The sequence below is a fragment of the Loxodonta africana genome, chromosome 9 (genome assembly GCF_030014295.1).
Source record: "Loxodonta africana isolate mLoxAfr1 chromosome 9, mLoxAfr1.hap2, whole genome shotgun sequence".
Classification (NCBI taxonomy): Eukaryota; Metazoa; Chordata; class Mammalia; order Proboscidea; family Elephantidae; genus Loxodonta; species Loxodonta africana.
The window spans coordinates 62,688,820-62,701,623 of NC_087350.1; the positions used below are offsets into that span (position 1 = coordinate 62,688,820).

General features: G+C 43.2%; 1 protein-coding gene across 1 annotated transcript; it reads right to left on the bottom strand.

Moving 5' to 3' along the window:
• Window positions 1-5,220: 5,220 nt before the first annotated feature.
• ATP6V1G1 (ATPase H+ transporting V1 subunit G1) lies at window positions 5,221-10,691 on the bottom strand. The gene is made up of 3 exons (XM_003407786.4): window positions 10,548-10,691; window positions 7,204-7,304; window positions 5,221-6,013 (listed from the first exon to the last, which is right to left on the bottom strand). Exons 1-3 carry the CDS (start codon window positions 10,627-10,629, stop codon window positions 5,840-5,842), a joined length of 357 nt encoding a protein of 118 aa, XP_003407834.2. The 5' UTR covers window positions 10,630-10,691; the 3' UTR covers window positions 5,221-5,839.
• Between the last annotated feature and the right edge of the window lie 2,113 nt (window positions 10,692-12,804).

The window sequence follows — 12,804 nt, forward strand, 5'->3', positions numbered from 1 at the left end:
AGCCCATTGTTACAGCACTATGTTAGTTCATCTCATTGAGAATCTTCCTCTTTTTCACTGACCCTCTACTTTACCAAGCATGGTGTCCTTCTCCAGGGACTGTCCCTCCTGATAACATGTCCAAAGTATGTGAGATGTAGTCTCGCCATCCTTGCTTCTTAGGAGCATCCTGGTTGTACTTCTTCCAAGACAGATTTGTTCATTCTTTTGGCAGTCTGTGGTATATTCAATATTCTTTTCCAACACCACAATTCAAAGGCATCAATTCTTCTTCAGTCTTCCTTATTGTCCAGCTTTCCCACGCATATGAGGGGATTGAAAACACCATGACTTAGGTCAGATGCATCTTAGTCTTCAAGGTGACATCTTTGCTATTTAGCACTTTAAAGAGATCTTGTGCAGCAGATTTGCCCGATGCAATGTGTCATTTGATTTCTTGACTGCTGGTTCCATGGGTGTTGATTGTGGATCCAAGTAAAATGAAATCCTTGACAGCTTCAATATTTTTACCTTTTATCATGATGTTGTTTACTGGTCCATTTCTGAGGATTTTTCTTTTCTCTGTGTTGAAGTGTAATCCATACTGAAGGCTGTGGTCTTTGATCATCAGTTAAGTGCTTCAAGCCTCCTCTTCACTTTCAGCAAGCAAGGTTGTGTCATCTGTATAACACAGGTTGTTAATGAGTCTTCCTCCAATCCTGATGTCACGGTTTTCAATTTGTCCAGCTTCTTGGATTCTTTGTTTAGCCTACAGATTGAGTAAGTATGAAGAAAGAACACAACCCTGATGTACACATTTCTTGACTTTGAACCACACAGAATTCCCTTGTTCTGTTCAAACGACTGCCTCTTGATCTACGTACAGGTTCCTCATGAGCACAATTAACTGTTCTGGAATTCCCACCCTTTGCAATGTTATCCATAATTTGTTATGATCCACACAGTTGAACGCCTTTGCATAGTCAATAAAACACAGGTAAAACTCTTTTTGGTATCTCTGCTTTCAGCCAGGACCCATCTGACATCAGCAATGATATCTCTGGTTCCACGTCCTCTTTTGAATCCGGCTTGAATTTCTGAGTTTCCTGTCAATGTACTACTGCAGCTACTTTTGAATAATCTGCAGCAAAATTTTACTTGTGTGTGATATTAATGATATTGTTTGATAAATTTTGCATTCCGTTTGGTCACCTTTCTTTGGAATAGGCATAAATATGAATCTCTTCCAGTTGGTTGGCCAGATAACTCTCCTCCAAATTTCTTGGCATAGACAAATGAACACTTCCAGTGCTCCATTCGTTTGCTGGAACATCTCAATTGGTACTCCATCAATTCCTGAAGCCTTGTTTTCGCCAGTGTCTTTAGTGCAGCTTGGATCTCTTCCTTCCATACCATCGGTTCCCGATCATACGCTACCTCCTGAAATGACTGAACGTCAACCAATTCTTTTTGGTATAGTGACTCTGTCCACATGTCTGTCACTTTGTGGCACTTTGGGGGCTTGCATGTTGCTGTGATGCTGGAAGCTATGCCACTGGTATTCAAATACCAGCAGGGTCACCCATGGCAGACAGTTTTCAGCTAGGCTTCTAGACTAAGACAGACTAGGAAGAAGGACCTGGCAGTCAAATTCCGAAAAGAGTTAGCCAGTGAAAACCTTATGAAAAGCAGTGGAACATTGTCTGAAATAGTGCCAGAAGATGAGCCCCTCAAGTTGGAAGGCACTCAAAAGACGACTGGGGAAGGGCTGCCTCCTCAAATAGGGTCGATTTTAATGACATGAATGGAGTCAAGCTTTCAGGACCTTCATTTGCTGATGTGGCACAACTGAAAACGAGATGAATGAGGCAACCCCTGGGTGGAGCCAAACCGCCAGCCTTTCAGTTACCGGGTGAACACATGAAATGTTTGTACCACCCAAGGACTCTGGCTAGACGTTACATGACCCTCGCTAAAGAAACATGCAGAGATTCCATGTGTAGCCTCTGATAAGTTATTTCACCTTTCAGAGCTTCAATTTTTTTGCCATCCATCCATGAAGTGGTAATTCTTCAAGGACTTTGTATAAGATGTTACACAGGGGGTCTGCCTTACTTTATTTTATGCCTTACGTCAGGGAAAGCTTGAGTAGATCTGAGCTGTGGCACCAAACAGAATGGTCAGAGTTTCCATACTGGCTATAGGCAATATTAGGGACATCCTTCTCCCTAGACATCAGGTCCACAGGATGGGAAATTGCTCAGAGGGCAAGTGAACAGCATCAGCCTAGGGCTTGGGAGAGATATGGGGTCACCACAAGTCATTTGGCTTACGGCAACTATTTTGTTTTGTTTCTAAGGAAAAAAGAATCATATGGGTGAGATACACTATGAAACTCAGTATGAGCTTAACGTACGCACACTGGTTCATCAACAGATGCTAAAGCCAGATTGACAGTTTCCAAATCTTGGCTCTATCACTGTGCATCCTTGGGCTGGTTCCTAACCTCTCTGTGCCTCATCTTGTGAGAGTTGCTATGAGGATTAAAAAAAACAAAACCTGTTGCCATCAATTCTGACTCATAGCAACCCTATGGGACAGGGTAGAACTGCCCCATAGAGTTTCAAGGAGCGCCTGGTGGATTTGAACTGCTGATCATTTAGTTAGCAGCCAAACTCTTAACTACTACACCACCAGGGTTTTGCCTATGAGGATTAGTTAAAAGTTCTTAAAACACTACATGCCATGTATAAGCTACTGCTAACAATTGTAGCAGACATTTTATGCTCCGTGAATACTCATGAAATCTCCTTCTTAGTCTCCCTTGCAGGTAGGTTGGTCATGGCCCCAGGCTGGCCACTGGGCTGAGAACAAGTCATGAAGCGTTTAAGAATTGGAGCAGGTTTGCCTCTACAATTGTGGAAGTCATAGGCTGAGGTGGAAGTAATCTGAATCACTGACCCAATGCATGGAAGACAGCTGCCCTGGAAAGTCGCTGAACTTGTATGGCACTGTGCAAGAAACAAACCTGTTATATTAAGCAACTGAGATTTCAGGGTCTGGGTCGGAACTGACTCGACAGCACCCAACATCCCATCCTGAGGAGTCTCCATGTGGCGCAAATGGTTAAGCACTCAACTACTAGCTGAAAGGTTGGTGGTTGGAATCCACAGAGATGTCTCGGAAGGCAGGACTGATGATCTGCTTCTGGAAGGTCACAGCCTTGAAAACCCCTCTGGAGCAGTTTCTACTCCCCACGCACAGGGTCACCAAGAGTCAGAATAGGCTTGACAGCAACAACATTCTATCCTGTGCTCTACAGGGTTTTCAATAACCGATTTTTATGTGTAGATCACCGTGTCTTTCTTCCTAGTTTTAGCCTAGAAGCTCCATTGAAACAAACCTCTTCAGCATTAACAAAGTGCAAACTTCCACTGACAGAAGGGTGGTGGCTGCACAGCAGATGCCCTGACCAGGAAAGGAACCTGGGTCTCCAGCATGGAAGGTAAGAACTCTACCACTGAATCACCAGCGCCCTCTTAAAACACAAATGCAAATTTCTCAAGTTCTGCCAAAATTAAACATTTTCTCTCCCCTTTTTTTTAGTATTCCCAGGGAAATTTAAAAACAACATAGTCCTGGCCCCACCCCAAGGCTGAATCAACTGGTCCAGGGGGGGCCTGAGCACCAACTATCTTCACAATTCCCTGGGAACAATTAGGGTCGAGGACTGCAGAGTTAATCCCTCCACCAGTGCCCTGGATCCTGCCCCACCCAGAGAAACCTTTGCCTGGAACACTCTTCCTCTCTACTCCCTTCCCCCTCAGCATTTAAACCCTGTTACCACCTCCTCCCACCAACCACTACTGCATCTCTTTACTTCCTCACTTTATACTCACTCTCCACCACAATTCTTTAGGCTCCTCTCTCCCAGGTCACCTGGCTATTGTTAACCCAGTGGGCACTTTCCAGATCTTATCTCGGCCTCTCAACTGACCACTGATCACTCCCCTTTCAAAATACTCCTATGTTGGCTTCTGCGACTTCAGCAACCTCCAGCTGCTTGGCTGGAAGAGTCAAAGTTATGTAAATAAATACAACCCTATTAATCCAGGATACAAATACTGGTGGCAACCAGGCTAAAGGTAATGGGTCTAAAGCAGTAAATACAGGTGTTTTTCATGATTCATCATTTTCACGGTTGGGAAATCTGTTTTTTGCAGAAAAGTAGAGGCTAAGAGTAGCTGTATTTAGCAACAAGAGTGAAGTCTTACCTGTATACAGTTAGGGACATGGTAAGCTGAAGATGTTTACTAGACATCCAAGTCAAAATATCAAATAAGCAATGTGATATGAATCTAGTTCAGGAGAGGGAGGTTACAGATATAAATTTGGGAGTATTCAGTATAAATTGTATTTAAAGCCATGAAATGTAGAGAAGCCCAAGAAAAAATGAGGAATCAGCAAGAGACTAAGAAGCAAGGTAGCACACCACTGCATAATGGAAGTTACAGAAGTGGTTCAAGGAAGGAATGGTCAACCCTGTCAAAGAATAATGAAGAAAGAGTCAAACAGGATTTATCAACTTGGGCTTCACTGCTGACGAGAACAAGCAGTTTCAAAGGAGTGGCAAGCCTAATTAGAGTGGTTTTGAGAGTAAAAGATGGCAGACAGCTAGTACAGAAAATTCTTCCGAGTAGTTCTACTATAAAGAGGAACAAAGAAATGAACAATAACTAGAGATGAAAGTGACCTGAGATCAACCCATCCTGTTGCATAAAATAGACTTTTTAAAGGCCATCCAATTCTCATACTATTTCAGAACAAGCAAGGAAATTCCATAATGTTCTCTTTCAACTGCTTCTACCTACCAGAAATTATTTTGCAGCCAAAGAAACCTGGCTACTAGATGGTCACCTGGCATTTAACGTAAACACTAGTGTGAAGTTACTACAGGTATTATATACATCATTTAGTCCAGTAAGAAGGAACTGTGCTCGACAGCCCACGGCTGCTCCAGTACAGGGTGTTCTAGAGAAAAGACAACTACAGACTCACTAGTTGTTTGCTGTTTTTCAAAAAGGCTGCTGGGTTAAGTCACAGTCAACTTCCTTCCTACTAAGATATCTATCATGAATATTTTCTATTATGAATGTGTGTATGTGATGCACGTGCAATTCTGCTGGGTATCTGGGTCGAAGTGTACTTTGCATTATCAAAAGATACACCAGAGGGAAACAATGCATTCCAAAGAATCTTTACTTTTAAGTGATTACCAGTACATTAAGTAATTACAAGTGACAAGACTTAGATTCTATTATCTAGTAATTTCTATTAAGAGAAACTAAAAGCAGCCCAAACAACTACACTAGTGTTCATTGTTCTACCCCTTAAACAGAAAGGATTATTTTAAGGCTGGCTACTGTTTACACAAGTTACAAAAAAGCTATTTACTACTTTTTCATTGATAAAGCCCCTGACCTTCAAGAAAGCTTTAGGGGAATGAAATATTTAACCCCTTTCTTTCTTCAAAGAATTGTTTTTTGTACTAGATATCTAAGAAACAAAAGTCACATAGCTATATATGTTGCTTCAGCTAAGAAGCATAGGAAAACGCAGTGTATACCCATTAAATTTATATGAAATGAGATAAAAAAGATGAAATCTTTGGATAAACTCTAAGTTTGTACAAAGTATTAGGTTTGCTACTCTCTAAAAAGTAAAGCTAGCTACTTATAATACACAGAAATAATTTAACGCCTTTTCACAAGAACATAACTCTAGCTTTGCTAAAGCTTCTTATTCCATGAGAGGGAGCCATCTAAAATGCCAATCCATGGAACAGGTGTTTCCTTTTTCTTTATCCATTTATGCGGTAGTTTTCATGGATTTCTGGGCGGATGTCACAGACAAAGGTCAAGAGGTTATCCAGGACTTCATCCCTGTTCTGCAGAAAGTAGGTCTGGAGGATAGTCATCTTCTCCTGGGTCTCCTTCTCCACTTCACTGCTGCAACTGCCATGGGACCCCAGAGCCTGGAGTTGGGAGCAACGACATAGGGGGAATGTCAGGACGGTGCTGAGCGGCCAGGAGCAACATTTACCAAGCAATGGAATCTCCTGACTGAAGGGCATGTGGAGGAAGCCAGGTATTCCCAGGATTAATGAGAGCATCAGCTGATCCAATCACTTTGGTGGCCAACCTTGCAACCAGACAGTGCAACACTGTCTCTAAAAGCGACTGCAGTGCACAGTGTAAAACTGAGGAGAAGGCTGCCTTTACACAACAGTGTTTCCTCATTGTTTTGAGGGCAGTCTTAACAATTTACAGCACCAATCAGCTCCCAATTCAACAGCCAGAGAAACACTGAAGTCTTAACAGCACTTTAACCACCCAATGCAAAGATGAGTGAAATCTACACTGTTAACTGCGAACCATGTACCTTCTTTAATCACTGGACTTGAACCTGGGAGGATATATGCCTGGAACTACTGGAGACCACAACATAAGCCTTGAGACTGACAGTGAAGCCCACAGCACAAAAGGCAGAATTGAGAGATAGAAATAGGGTCCTCAGAACATTATTTAAGCTCTTGGATCAAGGTAAAAACCTTTCACCTGGGTTTTTAATTACGAAGGCCAATAAATTCTATTTTGCTTGAAACAGTTTTGATTGTTTTCTGTTACTTGCATCCAAGAGTTCTGATAGTTTTTCTGTGTGAATCCCTTCTTCATTCCTTCCCTGCTTCTGTGATCTCTTTTTATTGTATGCATGACACATTACTGATAAATCCCTCTGTATGTATATTACACTAAAGTGTGGTTCCATTTCATTTCTGTTATGACCTTCACAGCACTTTTCACATTTTAAAATGCATGACTTACATTTTAAAAGCTGCATTTCCCTGACCACCAGACTATAAGGTCTATGAGCATAGGATCCATGTCTCTTTCCATTCACAGGTGGTTCACCAGCACCCAGGCCAGTACCTGGCACAAGTGAACTGCTCAATAGGTATCTGTTAAACAACTGAATAAATGAAGACTAGGATTCAATGTTTTTAACTGATCATGATGAAAAGAAACTGAGCCTGAGCAGCCCATAAAATACAGAATAATAATAAATTCTATCAGACTCTTTCAGCTATGTTGGCTATCTTGAATGCCAGGGGGAAAGCGGAACTTCCAGAAACTAATGCAGTAATGAAAATAAATGGGGGCTCACGGCAGCTTCCTTGGCCTTGAACTCTTTCTCCCTCTGCAGGCGGTACTGTTCAATTTCAGCCTGAGCTTCTTCTTTGGCCTGCTTCAGCCTCCGGTTCTTTCCTGGTTGCAAAGGAGAGAACAACATCAGGAAGTGCCTAAATGACAAATAGAGAAGCAAGCAGAGACTGGGATGGTAAGTTTTTTTTAACAGTAACTAAAGAAAAAAGTTTTAAGACACAGTCCCAAGAGGAGGGTATGGGAAAGCGGGAGAGAGGAAATTCAAAGCTCACAGGTTCATGCCTCCTACAGACTTTACTTAACTAGGAAGTGACTAGATAAAAGGAATGCCTTCCATTAACTACAGGTCAGATAGAAAGGAAAACATTTTTAGACTATGTCAGAATATTCTCACAGTCTCAGCTACCAAGAACCAACATACAATGGGTGACATGAGCCATCTGGGGAACTCTTCCTCCTCCCAAGAAAACAAACACCTAAGTATGCTGCTGATTACACTTGGAGCTCTGCTTAGAAACTTAGCAAGGAGACTAATTTGCTCCCAAGGGATATCAACCTAAAATGTAACTAATGGAGCAGATGATGTAATATTGGAAACTAAACCACATCTGTCACAAGGAAGTAAGTAATGAAGGCAGTGACTGAGAAGGAATGCTGAAAGGGGAACACTGGCTTGTAAGACTACACAAGCGTCTGAGAGAAATGAGGATAGACAGGAGTGTGCCGATTTCTAGAAGTTTTATTAACTGTGGTGAAAATATACATAAGAAAACATACATCTTCTCAACGACTTCTACATATACAATTCAGTGACACTGATTACATTCGTCAAATTGTCCAACTACTCCAGAAGAGAGTATTTTAACGTACAGCTGGAAAAATTCTCTAGGTTTTAGCAGCCTGTGTGAAAACAGCCCACAAGACCAACCAACACATACTCTATGCTTCGACTCTCTGCTCATTAATCAAACTTCTCAAATACCTAAATGGAAAAAAAAAGAAGCATCCTAGATGATCAATCTGAGCATTTATTTAATTCAGAGCAAAAGCCATCCACATCTAAAACTAGATTTTGTTATACATCACTGTATATCAATTGCCCAAAGCTTACTCGGCCCGTTTAGAGGAATGAAATTGAATTTCACCTTCCACCTCCTGATTAACAGGATTTTGGACCAGCGATGACCCTAATGATATCAACACTCCATGAGGCTAGGCTGAAACAATCACCATCGTTCAGCTGCTAACCAAAAGGTCGGCCGTTCCATACACCAGCCACTCCTTGGAAACCTACGGGGGGCAGTTCCACTCTGTCCCATAGGGTCGCTGAGTCGGAATCAACTTGACAGCAATGGGTGTGGTTTTTGATTTTTAAGCACCGCTTAAAGGGCTATTTCTGCAATTCTATATTTACACCATTGTTATTAGGGCCTACTGTCTTCCAACAGCCCACCTCAACCCCAGCCCCAAATGCTATCTTCCCCATCAGCTATACTGGGCTACATTCAACACCAAAGGTTTTCCCAAACCAACAATCTACAAACAACATTTATGACCAGAATATTAGGCAGCCAAAAAAAAAAAAAAACCAAACCTGTTGCCATCGAGTCAATTCTGACCTATGCAGCTCCACGTAATTTCACAATACCACTTTCCGGATCACCCCCAACTCTCACAGCTCCCTGAATTAATTACTCAAGATAATACCATTCTTCTGCCTTTCAGCAAGTTATCTTGAGTTCAATCCTGATAAGCTTAAACAACCACCAAAAAATAAAGATTTGAACTGAAAATTACCCTTCTTTTAAATCTCATTTGTCTTGGGCCTTAAGTATGGGAGCCAGGGCTTAGTTTCACTCCAAATAAATAAACCATAACACAACCCCCCTCCCCTCTTTTTTTTTTTTTTTTTTAACTTTTAAGGTCCAAAGCAGTCATTTCATGAAAAAAATTGGATTGGACCATTTTACCATGTCACACACCACCTCTTCCCATTTCTTAACTGGGCTTTCAAGTCAGCCACAATTATAGATCAAGAAAGGCAATATTTCCAGTTTTTGCTAATTTGGAGCTCTACTGAATACTTCTGTTCCTAATTATTGCAAACTCTGAGATGTATATTAGCCATAAACTTACTCCTTTAAAACAAGTCCATTCTTTTAGTTAATATGTAATTGCCACTTGTGATCTTTAAGGCCGTGTGCCAAGCTTGATGAGACACAGAAATGTGTAAAACATGACTCCCACCTCCACGGTGCTCCAACTAATTCTTTCCCAGCACTAGGTCTTGCACATCCCCCAAATACTCTCACGTCCTTCCCAACAGATACAACTTTTGTTTCTGATCATCACAGGACTTCTGAAAAGTCATTCTGTAAATATTATATCAAAAGAACGACCGGACTTACTGTATCAAGGTAACTCTGAAATAACTGAACTTTTCAGTCACCAGAATAAGAAAAGACTTCTTCCCATCCCCAGATTTAAAATTTTTTAAATTATGTTCCCTGACTTGTAATTTTTGACGTTCTAAAAAAAAAAAATTTTTTTAAGAAACCCCAAATTTGTTTTTTATCAGAAAAGACATCATGCTCGGTAGACAGAGGATCAGTGAAAAAGAGGAAGACCCCTCAGTGGGATGGACTGACACAGTGGCTGCGACAATGGGCTCCAACAGCAAGGACTGTGAGGACGGCACAGGGCCGGCAGCGTTTCCTTCTGCTTGCTTCCTTCATTGGGACTTCAAATACCAGGAGAGTGGAGATCACACATGCATCGGGCACTATGCTTGGCACGTATCAAACACATTTAAAAAAAGAAAATTTAGTACGGAATTAACGAGTTAGGCTGCTCCTGGAGCCTGAGACAAGTTGATGTCCTAGACTAAAACGCTGGTGGGTGAGGGTGGGGGGGTGAAATGACTAAACCTGGCGAATGAGAGAGAAGTGAAAAGGAATCAGGCTTTCAGACTGTGCAGCTGTGTGGCTGATGGCTCCCTTCGCTGAGGCGGAGAAGCCCGTGGGACCAGGTGGGACCAGGAAAAACCAGTTCCGTTTTGAACTGCCCACTTCACAGGCTTCCCAAACCCCAAGAACGAAGCTAGTGAGCCATTACTGTCTCCACGCCCGGTCTCCTAGCCCGCATGGCGGCTTCCAGTCGACCCACAGGCCTTCGGGAGCCTCGGCCGCAGACAGCTTTGAAAGCGACAAGATTGAGCCCCACACCCCGCAAGCCTTCAGGCCTCATCCACCGCCACCTCCCGCGGCCCACTACGTCCCCCAGGCACGCGCCACGCCACGCCACGCCTCGCCTCGCCTCGCCTCGCCTCCCGGGACGGAAACTCACGCTTGCGGGCCTCGGACACCTTCTCCGCGGCGCGCTTCTCCGCCTGCAGCAGCTGCTGGATGCCTTGCGACTGACTGGCCATGGCGACGGAGACCCTGAGGCCCAGCCGACCCGCCTAAATCAGCTCGACGGCCCGCGCGGGTCAGCTGACCAGAGGCTCATTATCTGCGGCTGCGCCCTGAGCCTGCGCCACGCCCCGACGTCACGTGACCCCCGCGGCGTCGCGTCACCTGAGGACGCTTGGCGTCTTGTGACTCCGGAGCGATGGGGCGGGGCGGAGAAGGCAAGAGCGGAGGGCCTGGACTGCGCGTGCGCAGCGTCCGTCTTGGCCCTTTTCCGGCTTCACAGTACTTCTGCCATTTCAAATCGCTTTTATGGTTTGTTGTTTGGTTGGCGTGGCCCTTCCACCCCTCCAGCCGGGTGGTTATTGCCATAATTGCTTATTTTACAACATAACCTATAACCCAGAGCTATAGAGTCCATTCCAACTCATAGCGACCCTACAGGACAGAATAGAACTGTCCTATGTGGGTTCCAAGGAGTGGCTGTAAGATTTGAACTGACAACCTTTTGTTTAGCAGTCAGCTCTTCACCAGTGCTCCCCTAGGGTCTGAATTTACAAAATGTCCACATTAAACTCTGGAGAGGAGGAGCCAAGCCAAATCTCTTTCTGCTACTTTGCACTGCTTTCCTTCTCTTTCTGTAACTTTTCTTTACGCAAAGTACATTACAGGATAGGTTAGGAAAATGCTCGGCAGGCGCCATGGCTGGAGTTCTGAACCAGGAGTAGAGAGACTTGACTTCAGGTAGGCCATGATTTGCTGTCGCTTAACCGCTTTGGACTGAGGTTTATCTTTACAAGGAAAAGACTATTTTCCATAAATATATAATGAATGCCTTCTACGATTGTAGCCCATGTTGGTGGTGAGGATATATCAGAGAGCAAGAAAAGGTCCCTCATCGCTTAGAAGACTTGCTGTTGAGTTGATTCTGACTCATAGCGGCCCTGTTGGGCATAGAACTGCCCCATGGGGCTTCCAAGGAGGGGCTGGTGGATTCCAACCGCAGACCTTCTGGTTGGCAGTCCAGCTCTTTCCGTCACCCTGTTAAGGGTGACAGAAAAATTGGGAAACGGACAATAGTGATGGTTGGACAGCACGATGAATACAGTGTCACTGAATTGTACATGTGAAAAATGTTGAAATGGCGCATACATGTTTACCACAATTTTTAAAAAGAGAAAAAGTCCCTCATGGTGCACACAATTTGGACTCACTAAAATAAATAGAACATTGCAAACTGATAAAATTACAAAGAAAAAAAAAAATGCAGGCTGTTTTAAGAAGGAATAAAAGAGTGAAGCATGTGCAGGTATCCAGAGAGGCTCTCTCAAGGAAGTGGCATTTAAACTGAGATCTGGAGAATGAAAAGTTACACAGAAAATCAGTCTGGGAAGATGAGAGGGAAATAATTAGGGGAAAAAGACCAACATATGTGGAGCTGAGGGTGTAATGGATTGAACTGTGTCCCCCCAAAATATGCACCAGCTTGGTTAGGCCATGTGTGGTTGTCTTCCATTTTGTGATTTTCCCATGTGTTATAAATCATAATCTCTGCCTGTGATTAAAAAGGATTAGGGTGGGATGTAACACCCTTACTCAGGCCACATCCCTAAGCCAGTGTAAAGGGAGTTTCCCTGGAGTGTGGCCTGTACCACCTTTTATCTCTCAAGAGATAAAAGGAAAGGGAAGCAAGTAGAGAGTTAGGAACTTCATACCACCAAGAGAGCAGCTCTGAGAGCAGAGCATGTCCTTTGGACCTGAGGTTCCTATGCTGAGATGCTCCCAGACCAAGGGAAGACTGATGACAAAGACCTTTCTCCAGGGCCAATAGGGAAAGCCTTCTCCTGGAGGTGACCCTGAATTTGGACTTGTAGTCTACTAGACAGTGAGAGAATAAATTTCTCTTTGTTCAAGCCATCGACTTGTGGTATTTCTCTTATAGCAGCATTAGATGACTAAGACGGGGGTGAAGGCAACTTGGCATGTACAGGGAGGTAGGAAAGAAATGGTTGAGTTTACAATAGGACAGGCTCTGTGCTAAACTTGACTTAATCCTCACAGCAACTCCCATTTTAATAATTTAATTAGTACCATTTTATAATGACCAACCTAAAGCTCAGACAGGTTAAATAACTTCCCCACAGTCACCCTTTAGTTACCAAATTTTTGTTACTATTTTTTTTTAATGGCATGTG